The sequence below is a fragment of the Ostrinia nubilalis genome, chromosome 9, assembly GCF_963855985.1.
Source record: "Ostrinia nubilalis chromosome 9, ilOstNubi1.1, whole genome shotgun sequence".
Lineage (NCBI taxonomy): Eukaryota > Metazoa > Arthropoda > Insecta > Lepidoptera > Crambidae > Ostrinia > Ostrinia nubilalis.
This window is the reverse complement of record NC_087096.1, coordinates 521113-536441: the sequence shown is the minus strand read 5'-3', so window position 1 is coordinate 536441 and position 15329 is coordinate 521113. Positions and strand designations below refer to the sequence as shown.

The following is a 15329-nucleotide window of genomic DNA, read 5'->3' as shown; positions in this document are numbered from 1 at the left end:
CAACGCATCGTTTGAGTAAATTGATTTCTGTAGTCTAATTTGTCATTAATGTTGACTAAACAGCTGGTCTTACAGGTTAAAAATCTGCGCCTTATTTATTTTACTACGTCACACGCCTACTTCAGTTTTTTTTTGACAATCATTGCTTCTATCTAGTGATTGTCGATTTCGATAAATGATGACGAAGAAAGTTTTTAGTGAAAAACATTTAAAGAAAAATGGTATATCGGCAGCCATACAGTTCTAATTTTTGTTTGAATAATGGAACCAAGTGATTAGTACTAATAAATCGAACTTGGTATCCGCATTGAGAGTAATCTGGTTCAAATCCACTTCTATGTACGGCCCGTGAACCACAACGGTGTATATGGACATGTCGATGTCCCCACATTCTGGGTCGGCCTTCCGATCTGCGAGCTATGGGCCGGGTGCAATATGTTCACTTCATACGGTTCTTGTCTGCTTTGATTTGATTTTGTTGTTTTCTATGATTTCTGTCTAATGCAGGGGTGGCCAACCGGTCGATCGCGACTATTAGTCCAGTCGATTGTGGCAAGGCAAAAAATACTACATGATTGTGTACTAAACTATGCTGTTTCGTTTAAGATTTCAAGAAGTATGTAAGTGGTAGATAGCCCAGGGTTTTGTTAGTAAACAGTAGATCTTATGTCTAAACAAGTTGACCACCCCTGGTCTATGCGTCTTCAATATTATTGTTCACAATGCCGCGTTCACGTTCCTGGCGTTCACCATAAAACAAACACCATTTTAAACTCGGAAACGTCAAAATAACGTGTAGACGCTGCATCGGACGCCGCGGCCAATGAAGGACGCGTCAATGTGAACACATCGTTATAAGTTCCTACATCACATCTGGTTGCCACCGTTGGTTTGGCCGAAGTTTAAATACCTTAATTATCCGGATATCCGATTATCCGGACTCATTCTTCACGGTTTCTAATTACCGATTTAGGGCCTGGACCCATAAAAACGGAAGGCGCCGCCACCGTAACATGGTACGGACGTCGTCTTAGTTCATTGTTAAAAGAAATGGATTCATCAAATGGTCTAAAATTTAGATTTTTAGACTCTAAATGATGTATTGAAAACTCTTTCCATTGTAAAAAGTTATTTATTGTTTGATTTTATTTTGAAATCGATTATCCGGATTTTTGATTATCCAGAACACCCATGGTTTTAATTGATCCGGATAATCGGGATTCTACTGTAATTCCCAAAGGGCTCAAATTCTCCAATCACCAGCATCGCTGCAGGAAGCCAGTACCGGCCTAGATAGGCTGCTTGTTTTCTGGGAGGAACTGGGTTGATTGGAGTAGGAAGATAAATCACAATGGCCCAATCAAGAGGCTGTGCTCGATTGATTTGCAAAACTAACTAAAGCCCGGTCTGTGAGCACGTAGAATTTTCTCCAATGACCCCAAGCTACCCATCCTTATCGCTCGCGCGTAATTATGTTGCTGTCGCGACTGTGCGACGGGCGCCCGCATTGAGTGTGCGAGCGCGACAGCAGCATTGCTTTGCAAAACTAACTAACTAAAGTACGGCCAACTAGCAGCGATACAAAAGGTCGATACGACTGTCGAGTTGACAATATATTCTGTCTCTTCCCATCTTGTGTATTTGTCGTAATGTCTCGTTCTCCCGCCAAAATATGTCAAAGTCAGACGGGTACACCCATGACATTGGGTTTGTTTACATTTGGTATCGCGTCTCGTCGGCCGTAGTTTAAGTATAATTCCGTGCATTCCTGCAGATGATCTGGAAGCGCCTGAACGACCACGGCAAGAACTGGCGGCACGTGTACAAGGCGCTGGTTCTCATGGAGTACCTCATCAAGACGGGCAGCGAGAAGGTGGCCATGCAGTGCAAGGAGAACATCTTCGCCATCCACACGCTCAAGGACTTCCAGTACATGGAGGAGGGAAAGGACCAAGGTTTGTTTTAGACATTCAACATCATCATCTCAGCCATAGGACGTCCACTGCTGAACATAGGCCTCCCCCAATGCCTTCTATGTAGCCCGGTTGGTAGCGGAATGCGTTCAGCGCCTTTGTGATTTGTGATGTCATCGGTCCACCTTGTGGTGGACGTCTCACGCTGCATTTTCCGGTACGCGGCCTCCACTCCAGAACCTTGCTGCCCCATCGGCCGTCAGTTCTGCGTACTATGTGTTCTACCCATTGCCACTTCAGCTTGCTTAGCAAGCCAAAAGTCATTTAAAAAGCTTAAATTCGAGAACGTGAGAGTGCAAATTGCTATGGCAGCCGCCACTCGAATACCATGTTACCACATGTTGCCTAGTGCGCGGCCTCTGAGACTGGGTTCTATGCGAGGGTGCACGAGTGTGTAAACACGCGTTTCGAATTTCAGTTTTCCTCGAAGATTCCGATACGCCGAAACGAGTAGTGTAATGCCGTCATAATAAATTATGCTTGTTTTATGAGTAGATTCACCGCAAACCACCATCCGGTGACGGGGTTCGAACCAGCACTGCTCGGATCTCGAGTAGGCTGTGATGAATCTTAACATTATTATGAAATCATCATTTGTTTTAATAGCAGCTGTCGTATAGACGTAGCTACAGTGTATCCATGAAATTTTAAATGCCACGCTGTATTGTTGAAAGGTCGGCAGATATTAAATTAATGTCAATAACCCTAATGGCCCATTTCTAACAATAGACACCGCCATTATGTCACAAAAGCAAATAAATGCGTGTGTTGACTGTCAATAAATCAAGCAATGTTGTCACCTGAGTGACGTCATCCGAATTGGAATCGCGACCGCCGTTTGTTTTATGCCACGTCACCGTGTGTGTGCGATGAACTAATTGTTATCACTTTTGTCCATTAACGATGAGGCATAGTGTCCGCTGTGCTGTGATATTCCTTTTTTATACGTCTATTGTGTCTCATTACTGGGTCTTTCCCACATAAAAATACCTACTGTTGCCAAGCAGATGTTAGTCGTAACCTTAACTTCCAAATCCTTCTATGTTCTTCTAATTAATTTCGTTGCGGGTAGCAATGGCAGTTTAACTTTCCCCTGGGACAAATTTAACCTTGACTGGTTGGATTATTATTGGCGGTCAAGCTGTAGATCCTGGCTACACAGGAGTTGTAGCGGTGGGACCGAGAGTTGGGAATAGTCTTTAGACGTATATCAATGCCTTAAATTCAGTCAAAATAACAAAAATGATACCTTAAAAGTTCACAAGTTACTGTGATTTTAATGGTACGGGACTATTCCCACCTCTCGTTCCCACCACGGCAACTCCTGTGTAGCCAGGATCTACAGCTTGACCGCCACAAAAACCCAACCAATGAAGGTCAAGTTTGTCCCGGGGGAAAGTTAAACTGTCATTGGACCCGCAACGAAATTAATCAGAAGAACGTAGGAGGAGTTCGAAATTAAGGTTTGACTTCCCTTTATTTTAATGGAACTAATTACCAAGCTCATTTCCCTCAAGCAGGTTCAACGTCCATCGCAGTCCCATATAGTCTGTGCATTGTTTCTCTGTGGGAAGCGCCGCGCCAAGGCCGCTTCCCACGGCGCATTATCTGTGCTGCCCTAATGAATTACATTCTAATTATGCTGTTGACCCACTTCATTATAGCATTTTTAATTATTTTTACAGTTCTAATATTGATATGATTGTGCATACCAATTTATCTGATATTTTGTTAGGTATGCCTTTTGCATAGCCTTTTAACTCGACATACACAAAAAACGTGTTAATATCGCGTATAACTTTGCCCAAAATTTTTTTTGCAACATTTCACGTTGAATTCATTAGAAAGAATACAAAACTTCTGTTTTGCTGCATAGCATAAATCAACAGCATTTAATCAAATCAAAAGACATGATCCTAAGGACAGGATTACTGCAATTTCAAAACCCATTAGTTGTTCCCCCATACACAAAGCAAGCCAGCAAATGGGAAATGTCGCTTACCTAACTTATTAGCGACCTAATTAACGCCCGGCGAATGCTAATCGTCACGTCGCAGATACGGTTTCACAAACACTATGTTAATCAGCCGAATGTTACCCGATCGTTTTTGTTACAAAACTCTGTTGCTATAAGGAAATAAACGTTTGAATGTTACAATCGAACAGTGATAGTAGTTGTTTCCTCTTTTTTTAGTAGTAAAATAAGTTAGTTTCGTACTCTCCCTTTATATTAGCTGATTCGTGGTATCCTTGACCTAAAATTTTGGCAAAGAGTCTTCTAGAATATGATGTCTTGAAAAGGACCATGAATCAATCAGTAATTCTCAGCACCGACGAGCCGGTTCCGAATGGCTTTGCTTTAAAGAAGAACTGAAAATCATTTTAGTATAACATGAAAAAGTTCTTGGAGACAAACAAAAATACATCTGTCGGGTATTTTAATGGCAGGCAGTACATTTAGTACATTTGAACATCAGTTCCATTGATCATCATCATTTCAGCCATAGAATCCACTGCTGAACATAGGTCTCCCCCAATGCTTTCCACGTTGATCGATTGGTAGCGGTCTGCGTCCAGCGCTTCCCTGCTACCTTTGCGATGTCGTCGGTCCACTTTGTAGGTGGACGTCCCACGCTGCGTTTTCCGGTACGCGGCCTCTATTCCAGAACCTTGCTGCCCCATCGGCCGTTAGTTCTGCGTACTATGTGCCCTGCCCATTGCCACTTCAGCTTGCTAATCCGTTGGTCATTAGGTAAAAAATACAACATAAAATGTCTTTTCCAGGTCTCAATGTGCGAGAGAAGGCAAAACAGCTAGTTAACCTTCTGAAAGACGAAGAGAGGCTGAAGAACGAGCGAGCGCGCGCGCTGAAAGCGAAACAGCGCTTCGCTCAGAGCGCGAGCGCTTTCGGCAGCGACGGCGCGCTCGACACGCCTTCTAGCCCCACCTACCCACCAGTAGAGGTAACTATTTGTATTTTTATTAGCACATCAAACCCCAAGAGGTCGCATAAGACCGCGTAGCAATGAGGGTTTTGAAAAATCCGCCAGATGGCAATACGTAGACGCGAAGTCCAAATGCTGCATGATTCGTTATTTTTGACATGACATTAACAGATATTGTCAAAATCCATCAATCACGCAGCAGTCAGACACCACATCCACGTCCCGACATCTAGTAGATCTTTCATTCGCGAAAACCCTCATTGATTTCTATTGTGTCTCGTTTCGCGAGGCTCGAAGGACTATTAGAAAAAAAATTTTTAGAAAATCCTGTTTTGTAGCTTTAGAAAACATTGTAAGTTTGATGCAATTATTGGAATGTTAAAACTGCCCTTATCCGGTGAGTTAATTACCAGATAAACAGATTAATTAAAATGTCATGTGATCTACTTCAAACAAATAATCGAAATGTTAACCACTTAAAGCAAATAAATAATGATTCTGTTTCTGTTCTTTAGCCATGTGTTTTTTTATGTATAATAGTATTATACCACTCTGGTGTAATTAATGTTAAAAAATGATTTTTACACACTTTATACTGGTGCATCGCGTAGTGTTGCGCACGCGTCGATCGCATCCCGCATTCTTGCATGGTTTGAATAACTTTTGTTTAACGATACTTTAGCCCCTTCCCACCTCAGGGAATCAGTTGCTAAAGCTGGGGCTGCAGCGGAGTCGGCTGAGTTAGCCAAACGGTGCAAATATGAGTCACTTTCTAATGATTACATATTTGCGCCTTTTGGTGTCGAGACCTTCGGACCTTGGGGACCGAATACTAAATTACTGTTTCGGACCATTTCCCCTAAATTAATTAACATTTCGGAATATCTAAATGCTGGCTCTTTCCTTGCACAAAGGCTTAGTATTGCCATTCAGCGAGGAAATGCAGCCAGCAACCTCGCCTCTTTGCCTCACGGACACTTTTTTATTTTTGAGTAAAATAAGTTTGTCGGCTCGTCAGGGATTAGAACCTCAGATATTGTGGGCGAAATAGGGTATCGTGCAAAGAGAATAAGACTTGTGTTCAAACACTTTCAATAATCGTCAGAGTTCAAAATCAGCACTTAGTTCTTAGTACTACAATCTACACTTCGTCGAGCGATAAAATAGGCACTAGGTGAAACGTGCGACAGTTTCGTGACGATGTCTTCTCTTGTCGGCGTCCGGAGCGAAAGTGAGTTCGATCCATCCCGCCGTGACCGTTACAACTCTGGCGAAGCGCGCCAAAGCGGTGTTGCGCCGATTCGCCGCTAGATGGCGCACTTGCGTTTCACTTTAGTGTCCGTACTCATGACCGACTGCGACAAGTTTATATTTTTATTTTGTTTAGAGTTAACTTTTGTTTTGTATCAGACGCCAGGCGGCGGCGCGGAATGGGCGGGACGGGACGCGGAATTGGCGCGGCCGCTGACGGCTGGCGAGGAGGAGCTTCAGCTGCAGCTGGCTCTGGCCATGTCGCGCGAGGAGGCCGAGCGCGACGAGCGCCGCCGCCGCTCCGACGACGTGAGGCTTCAGCTCGCGCTCAGCCAGTCGCAGCACGACTTCCAGTGAGTGCTCGAGCACCGATGTAGTGTCAGTTCAGACGCCGGCGAGGAGGAGCTTCAGCTGCAGCTGGCTCTAGCGATGTGAGGCTTCAGCTCGCGCTCAGCCAGTCGCAGCACGACTTCCAGTGAGTCCTCGAACACCAATGTAGTGACAGCAGAGTAAATACAAATGAGTAGGTCATCTTCATAGAAACGCACGGGCGCGGTTTGTATGTGAGCGCGCCAACACGTATGCGGCGCGCACGCACACACTGACAAAATTTAGTTGTCGTTGCGCCGAATTTTGTCAGTGTGTGCGTGCGCGCCGCATACGTGTTGGCGCGCTCACATACAAACCGCGCCCGTGCGTTTCTATGAAGATGACCTACTCATTTGTATTTACTCTGGTGGCAGTCAAGAGCAGGGTACTCACCTAGCCGTGTAGCATGTAATGTATCAGATACTGTATTAAGTGAGTACATAGGCACGAGCCCGCTGCGAGCTGCTCGCGCGTGGTTCGCAGGGAGACCGACCCGCTGAGTGGCGGTATCACTGCGAGCACAAAGGTGGCTCGCAGTAGGATCCAGGAGCTCGCAGCCTGATACGCGATGACCGTGGACGAGCCGTACTCACTTGAAGGTTGGATACGTTACATGCTACGTTACGTGCTACATGGCAGGTGATTACCCTGCCAAGGAGTTTATGACGCACCTGGTGCGTGTCATGTACGACCGCGCGGACGATGGTCCTCACTCACCCACACGACATCGCTTCAACAGCAGCCCGATGCCCCAATAGGTCTATGAACTAAGATAGATACATGTTCCAGTGAGTCCCGGGTCACTAAAGCCCGCGCTATGTTGCTATCGCGCTCGCACACTCACTGCGGGTGCCAGTCGCGACAGCAATATAATTACGCGCGAGCGATAAGGATGGGTAGCTAGGGGTCATTGGACAAAATTCTACGTGCTTTCTGACCAGACTATAGCTCCGTTAGGCAGGCGCCGGCATGTCGCGCGTGGAGGCGGAGCGTGACTACATCAGGATCGACATTTCTTGTCGTCTTCCATTGTTATGTCCACGTCATCCTAATAGTTTCCCAATGCATGTACACGCATGCGCAAGTTTTCTTTACCCTGTCGTGGCTAAACGCAGTCCGCGAGAGCCATAAAGAAGAAAAAAAAAGTTTTCTTTAAACACATTCGTCAACGTTTCTACGAAAAAATACGAAAGAGAGGGCCAGAAAATACATGTACATACAACCCGGTCGAGTTAACTGCGCACCTTGCTGGAATGCAACTCTCCCTCGCACTTACCCGTACATCTCTCTGCGTTCGCCCCGTTCGTACCAGAGCGTCGATGTGACGTCACGGCCACCAAGTGCGCAGTTAACTCGACCAGCTTGTACACACGGCCACGCTGCTAACTATCCATTTCCCGTTTTTGCTCTAGCTCTCATCAAATGGTGATTCTTTGCGATAGAACGAGACGACATGACAGGCAATGGATAGTTAACACTGTTGCCGATGGTACGTAATCGTTGTGTACACATCAGTATGAGTGAAACAAGCATAATATTATCCTTACCTCATCCTAACCCCTCCTCCCCCCATAGATTAGAAGAGTACTTCCGCTCGATGTTTGCGCGTACGCCGGCTTCCATTCCCAGTGGCGCGTGGTGGCGCTGGCTGCCGTGCGCCGCGTGCCTGCCCTTACAGTTAGTGCCGGTTCGGTGCCCGATGTTGACATAACGTTGATGACATTGTACACACGGCCACACTGTTAACTATCCATTTCCGTTTATGTTCTCGCTCTCATCAAATGGCGATTCTTTGCGATAGAACGAGACGACATGACAGGCAATGTTTAGTTAACACTGTTGCCGATGGTATATTGATAGTTGTTGGATGTTTGCCTTTTCTGAGAGGACAAAATATGTAGCAATTACGATTACCATTTCAGTGTTCTAAATATGCTGTTTCACATATTTTTCCTCTCATCAAAAAGAACATCCGATTTATAGTATGTTTGAGTAAAACACATTAATTTCATTATTTAGATACATTTCAAAAATTTGTTTCTTTGAGTTTTGTAGAAATAAACTGTAATTTCATTAGTTAGGTTATAGTCATTATGTTAATTAGATACATTTTAACAATACAATGTCTATTTGATTGTTGGAATAAACTGTAGTTTAATTAATTCAAGTATGTTGTGTATCATACAAAATTAGAATTGACAGTTATGTTCCTGTAGTTTTGTCAAAAAGAAAATATAGATAATTATCAGTGTTTCGTTTCAGCCTAATGTCGTCCACTGCTGGACAAAGGTCTCCCCCAAGTAGTGATGTACAAGGCTCGAGGCTTCCGAGTCCTTTTGCCGAGAGCTCAGAGTCGTTTTAGATTTCGAGCCTTTTTCGGGGCTCGCCTCGTTTGTATGAAGCTTGGAGTTTTTCGCAGAGCTCGAGCCTTTTTGAAAGCCCAGTTAGCTTTTGTGTTAAGATCGTTCTATTTAATAAAACTGCAGAAATTCTGATACCTACAATAAAATACATATTTGAAAAACGTTTTTCACAAAAGGACAGAAATCAAATAATGACTACATACGATTAGAATTATAACTTTTCCTAACAAAATAAAATATAAGTAAATTTTAACAATCTTATAATAAAAATCAATGTAGGTGATGTTTTTTTATTTTTTTCGAAGGTTTGAGCTCTTTTGAAGGTTTGAGCTCTTTTGAAGGTTCGAGCTCTTTAGAAGGCTCTAGCTCTTTTAAAGCCTCGAGGCATGGCTCAGAGAGCTCGCAGCTCGGCTGAGCTCGGGGCACCGAGCCTACCGAGCTCACTGAGTCTTGCCATTCCGCCTCGAGGCTTCAAAAATAGGACTCGACGCCTCGAGTCTTGTACATCACTACCCCCAAGGTTTTCCACAACGACCGGTCCTGCTCTTCCCGCATCCAGGCTCTTCCCACAACTTTCTCCCGTGGCAGACCTCCCTCGACGATCTGGTGAAGAATAACAATAACAGTGCTATTGAAAAATCTGCTAAGAGTATAGTCTTTAACCTTTATCTTCCTTCATCCAGGACGCCAGACTCCACGTCAGGCAGCAGCAGCAACCACAAGAAGCCGGAGCCGCAGCAGTCGCACCTGTTAGACTTGCTCGACGTGAACTTGGGATCGCCCGCGTCCGCGCCCGCGCCGCTCCCGCTGGCCGACCCTTGGGGGCTGCCGCCGCCGCAGAATCAGGTGCGTGTTGTTCACTAATAGGGTATTTATAGGGTATTTGCCATCACTAATCAATCAATTGACGTACTTTTTAAAATTGTCAAATCTCCTTGGTTGAGGATTCCGGGTGAAGCTCGCTTCCACCTTCGGCCTGATCATCACTTACCATCAGGTGTGATACAGGCCAAGAGCTTCCTCGTTGTGGATAATAAAAATAAAAAAAACAAGACTTCCTTAGATTTTGTATGGTAATTCAAGCCTGTGATGTCACTATTTTGTGAACTCAAACTACTTTTTTAAATTACAATGCAACCAAAAATCTTAATTTATAGGTCATTTAAAATTAATTTTATTAAGTTTTAAAACCAGAATGAAGTATCTTTTTAAAAAGATTTTGCCAATAAAAAGTAATGACGTCGTCATGATCAAGGACTCAATTGATGGACTAAATGAGGACTAAAAATCTAAATTGTCTCATGATTAAAATCATTAGTACCTGAAGGTGTTACAAAACCTAATTATTATCAAAATGATGAAACTACATCGGATGCTATAAATTATGTAATTTCGGAGTTTATTTAATTTATCATTTTTATTTTTGTTAGTCCATGCACCTGGATCTCGGAATATTTTCCGAGTCAATGGTAAGAATGTGTTGTAGTAGTAAATGCTAAAGAGGTCTTTTTTGTGACATTTATACGCTAGTCTAAAATATTTGTATAATATTACGCTATATTTTATGTATTTCTTGTACCACAATAGTGTATTGTGTGTGTAACAACACTACTGGTTATTATTAAACTAGTAGTGCCCGCGACTTCGTACGCGTGAAAATCATTTTTGCTCTGCACCTATTACTCGTAGCGTGATGGTATTATAGCCTATAGCCTTCCTCGATAAATGCGCTATCTAACACTAAAATATTTTTTCAAATCGGACCGGTAGTTCCTGAGATTAGCGCGTTCAAGTAAACAAACAAACAAACTCTTCAGCTTTATAATATTAGTATAGATAGTTAATTTGAAGCAGGTTTAAACAGCTACTGTATAGTTTTGTATGTTGTTCCGCAGGAGACGTCATCGGACGCGTGGTCAGCCGTGGGCAGCCCCGTGCGGGACCCGTGGGCCTCGGAACCCGCCGGGCCCACGCCGGCTGACCCGTGGGCACCTTTGGCACAGGTATGAGCCCTTTTACTAGTTATATACTTTCTTAACTAACAAAACAATTAACAATGGAACTTAAATTAATTATATGGAACTGGCGTCGAACTGGTGAGAAGAGAAAACTTCGGTGCTTCTTAACGCTATTTCGTATTTTTGTCTCTTGCTCATTCTGGCTTTGTTCTGAGTGAGCCGAGTGGATACCCTTGACCCTATCAGCGGTTATTATTTTATTATAATGGAGGGCCGGGGGTGGCAGCGCGGAACGCAGACCTGTCCTACTGCGGCGCCGCTGAGCTGGTATATTTGATTTTACGCAAAAAGTATATACAGTGTGAGTCACGTTAAAGTGTACATATGAAAAAAGATGAAACTAGACCTGGTTTTTATCGACAAAAAAGATGTCAAAAATTTTTTGAGATTTTTTTTTATTTTTTTATAGAATTTTTTTTCTTCCAATTACTTATTGTAAAGAAAACGTAATAACTTTTAAACTAAGAGGTAGATCCTGATAAAATAAAAACAGTAATAATGCTAAATAACAGGCGATACTAAACAAATACATAAAATACACAAAAAAGGCCAACAAATAATAAAAAATGATACTTTTAAAAAAAAAAAACTGCTTAAAAATTCGTGTTTTTTTGGTTATTTGATAAATTTCTCCAAAAAATGCCCCTATAACCGGTGGTTTTTATTACTTTTTATTGTTCTCTATCGTATTATCTTTGTAAAACCAAAAATCGCATGCTTCTATCCCTATCACAACATTTGCTATGATCGTTTGAACAAAGGCCTGCCACAACATTATTCTCCGCTACAGGTAGAGACAATTTTAATTTTAACTAAAATGTTTATTTTACTTCGAAATCTTTTGTTTTTGTTTGAAATCTAACTTGTCTTTATCAAAATTACAAATCTAGAGCCATTTTCAGTTTTGTTGTTAACGAAGCGTTGAATGGCGCGCCCGGAGAGGCTTAGTTCAAACGATCATTGCAAACGTTGTGATAGGGATAGAGACATGCGATTTTTGGGTTTACGAAGGTAATACGATAGAGAATAATACAAAGTAATAAAAACCACCGGTTATAGGGGCATTTTTTTGAGAAATTTAACAAATAACCAAAAAAACACGAATTTTTAAGCAGATTTTTTTCAAAAAGTATCATTTTTTATTATTTGTTGGCCTTTTTTGTGTATTTTATGTATTTTTTTAGTATTGCCTGTTATTTAGCATTATTACTGTTTTTATTTTATCAGGATATACCGCTTAGTTTAAAAGTTATTACGTTTTTTTTACAATAAGTAATTGGAAGAAAAAAAATTCTATAAAAAATTAAAAAAAAATCTCAAAAATTTTTTGACCTCTTTTTTGTCGATAAAAATAGGACTAGTTTCATCTATTTTCATATGTACACTTTAACGTGACTCACACTGTATAAACCCTGAGGCATCATCTGTAAACATGACCTAGCGTTGATATTTTATTTCCTACAAATGTAGTGCATGTATAATTATGTATATTATGTAAGAACCTTTGTTTGTATGCCAACATGGAGCAATAAAGAATTTGAATTTGCATGATTGCAGAGCAAGTCGCCGGTGTCGGTGTCGTCGCCGTCGTCGGGCTCGCTGGAGCAGTTCGACGCGCTGTCGCAGCGGCCCGCGCCCGCTGACCCCTTCGAGCTTACCGCGCTCAGTAAGTGAAACTATTATTATTTATTTTTTTAGCGTTAAGGTGATGCCTTGCGAATATTGGGCGTTTTAAAGAAGCGCAGAATTAGTTTTAATCGTACTTTTCTTATTACTTATGTTCTTATTTTGAAATATGTCATAGTTGACTAATAAATCTAGTGTCTGGTCGAAGCCGAAACATGAATGGAAACAATTTTCTCGATAGAAAAAAAATCCAAAGATGACCCTTCTATTACTCGGTTTTTCGTTTTATAAGCAGATAGGCTAATATTTCAATACCAAATTTTGTATATTGGTAAGGTAATAACATATTCTAAGTACTGGTCGAGTTATTTTCTTTAAATAGTGTTTGGTTTTTCAATAAATACATGATTTCCGATTTTTGTCGCTTACGTTATTTTATTCCGCGCCGCGCGCGCTATTGCTGTCCCTTTCCTCGCACTGAGAAATCATATTTCTATCCCTCTGTGTGCGAGGCATTCAGTCGGCCGAAAACTTTTACGAGGTAGCGCCTTAAGAGCCGCATCTGATCTGATCAAAACCGAGGGAGAGAATTTACTGGAATACCCCTCCTCATGAACACAAACAAAAAAGCAAGACAAAACATCTGATTATGACCTAAGTCGATAGCAGATATAAAAAGGGGGGAAAAAAAAAGAGCCGCATCTCAAACTAATTTAAAAATTATTAATAACTTGAAAAAGTCGCCCGGCAAGCGGAAGGTCGTGGGTTCAATTCCCGCCTTAGGCAGTTCGATTTTTTCAAGTTATTTATAATTTTCAAAACACTATTATTCCCTGAGCTGAGCTATTCAATCGCTGACATAGCCCGACGTATTAGCAAGCTGAAGTGGCGATGGGTAGGGCTCATAGTTCGCAGAACTAACGGTCGATGGGGCAGCAAGGTTCTGGAGTGGAGGCCACGTCCTGGAAAACGCAGCGTGGGAAGGGGTTGGGGGAGGTCTATGTTTAGCGGTGGACGTTCTGTGGCTGAAATGATAATTATGATCTCATTTCACATACATCTGTGTTTTAAGTGTTTCTAGAGGTTAAAAAAATGCATGGGATGATTCAATATTTGGCTAATAATCTTACGTTATTGTACATTCAATTTCGATGAAACACATATTTTTTAAAATAAAAAATAAATAAATAGCATGAGCAATGTAGTGTAGTACGACCCAACGCGTGCAGATCGCCATCGCCGGCGAGATCAAAGGCCGCTGACAGGTCGCGCGACCTATGACAGTTCACACAATCACGCAACCTGTCATTGACCTTTGATCGCGCCGTGATTGCGCCGGCTATGGCAATCTGCACGCGTTGGTGTGGTTGAAGCATTAGCGATACAACTAATATGCGGGCACCCGCTCCGTGCCCCTGCGCAAGTTTTAAAGTACTAAACATGACTTTTCCACCAGTCATTAAAAACACTTCTCTATCCCCAGACGAGCACCTAAACAGCAAGCCAGTCTCGCCAGCCAGCACGGGTGCGGTGAAGAAGTCTCCGTCCGCCTTCCTGGGCGAGAACTCGGCGCTCGTGAACCTCGAGCGCCTGCTGCAGCCCGCCGCCGCCGAGCCGCCCGCGCCCAACCCCTTCGGCGAGGCGCGCCACATGTTCGCCAGCCCGCAGCCCGTGAGTACACCGCTAGCCTGTCCTCCAGCCAGCACGGCGCGGTGAACAAGTCTCCGTCCGCCTTCCTGGGCGAGAACTCGGCGCTCGTGAACCTCGAGCGCCTGCTGCAGCCCGCCGCCGCCGAGCCGCCCGCGCCCAACCCCTTCGGCGAGGCGCGCCACATGTTCGCCAGCCCGCAGCCCGTGAGTACACCGCTAGCCTGTCCTCCAGCCAGCACGGCGCGGTGAACAAGTCTCCGTCCGCCTTCCTGGGCGAGAACTCGGCGCTCGTGAACCTCGAGCGCCTGCTGCAGCCCGCCGCCGCCGAGCCGCCCGCGCCCAACCCCTTCGGCGAGGCGCGCCACATGTTCGCCAGCCCGCAGCCCGTGAGTACACCGCTAGCCTGTCCTCCAGCCAGCACGGCGCGGTGAACAAGTCTCCGTCCGCCTTCCTGGGCGAGAACTCGGCGCTCGTGAACCTCGAGCGCCTGCTGCAGCCCGCCGCCGCCGAGCCGCCCGCGCCCAACCCCTTCGGCGAGGCGCGCCACATGTTCGCCAGCCCGCAGCCCGTGAGTACACCGCTAGCCTGTCCTCCAGCCAGCACGGCGCGGTGAACAAGTCTCCGTCCGCCTTCCTGGGCGAGAACTCGGCGCTCGTGAACCTCGAGCGCCTGCTGCAGCCCGCCGCCGCCGAGCCGCCCGCGCCCAACCCCTTCGGCGAGGCGCGCCACATGTTCGCCAGCCCGCAGCCCGTGAGTACACCGCTAGCCTGTCCTCCAGCCAGCACGGCGCGGTGAACAAGTCTCCGTCCGCCTTCCTGGGCGAGAACTCGGCGCTCGTGAACCTCGGCGAGGCGCGCCACATGTTCACTAGCCCGCAGCCCGTGAGTACACCGCTAGCCTGTCCTCCAGCCAGCACGGCGCGGTGAACAAGTCTCCGTCCGCCTTCCTGGGCGAGAACTCGGCGCTCGTGAACCTCGGCGAGGCGCGCCACATGTTCACTAGCCCGCAGCCCGTGAGTACACCGCTAGCCTGTCCTCCAGCCAGCACGGCGCGGTGAACAAGTCTCCGTCCGCCTTCCTGGGCGAGAACTCGGCGCTCGTGAACCTCGGCGAGGCGCGCCACATGTTCACTAGCC

At 44.7% G+C, this 15329-nt stretch overlaps 1 protein-coding gene across 1 annotated transcript in view; it reads left to right on the top strand.

Moving 5' to 3' along the window:
- Window positions 1-15329, top strand: part of LOC135074784 (uncharacterized) — a 54347-nt gene that overhangs the window by 18824 nt on the left and 20194 nt on the right. Inside the window, exons 5-17 of the mRNA XM_063969166.1 lie at window positions 1775-1955; window positions 4758-4936; window positions 6329-6522; window positions 9585-9747; window positions 10797-10904; window positions 12477-12585; window positions 14029-14216; window positions 14249-14379; window positions 14427-14561; window positions 14609-14743; window positions 14791-14925; window positions 14973-15116; window positions 15235-15318. Coding sequence (XP_063825236.1) covers window positions 1775-1955; window positions 4758-4936; window positions 6329-6522; window positions 9585-9747; window positions 10797-10904; window positions 12477-12585; window positions 14029-14216; window positions 14249-14379; window positions 14427-14561; window positions 14609-14743; window positions 14791-14925; window positions 14973-15116; window positions 15235-15318 — 1886 coding nt within the window. The remainder of the gene's footprint in view (window positions 1-1774; window positions 1956-4757; window positions 4937-6328; window positions 6523-9584; window positions 9748-10796; window positions 10905-12476; window positions 12586-14028; window positions 14217-14248; window positions 14380-14426; window positions 14562-14608; window positions 14744-14790; window positions 14926-14972; window positions 15117-15234; window positions 15319-15329) is intronic.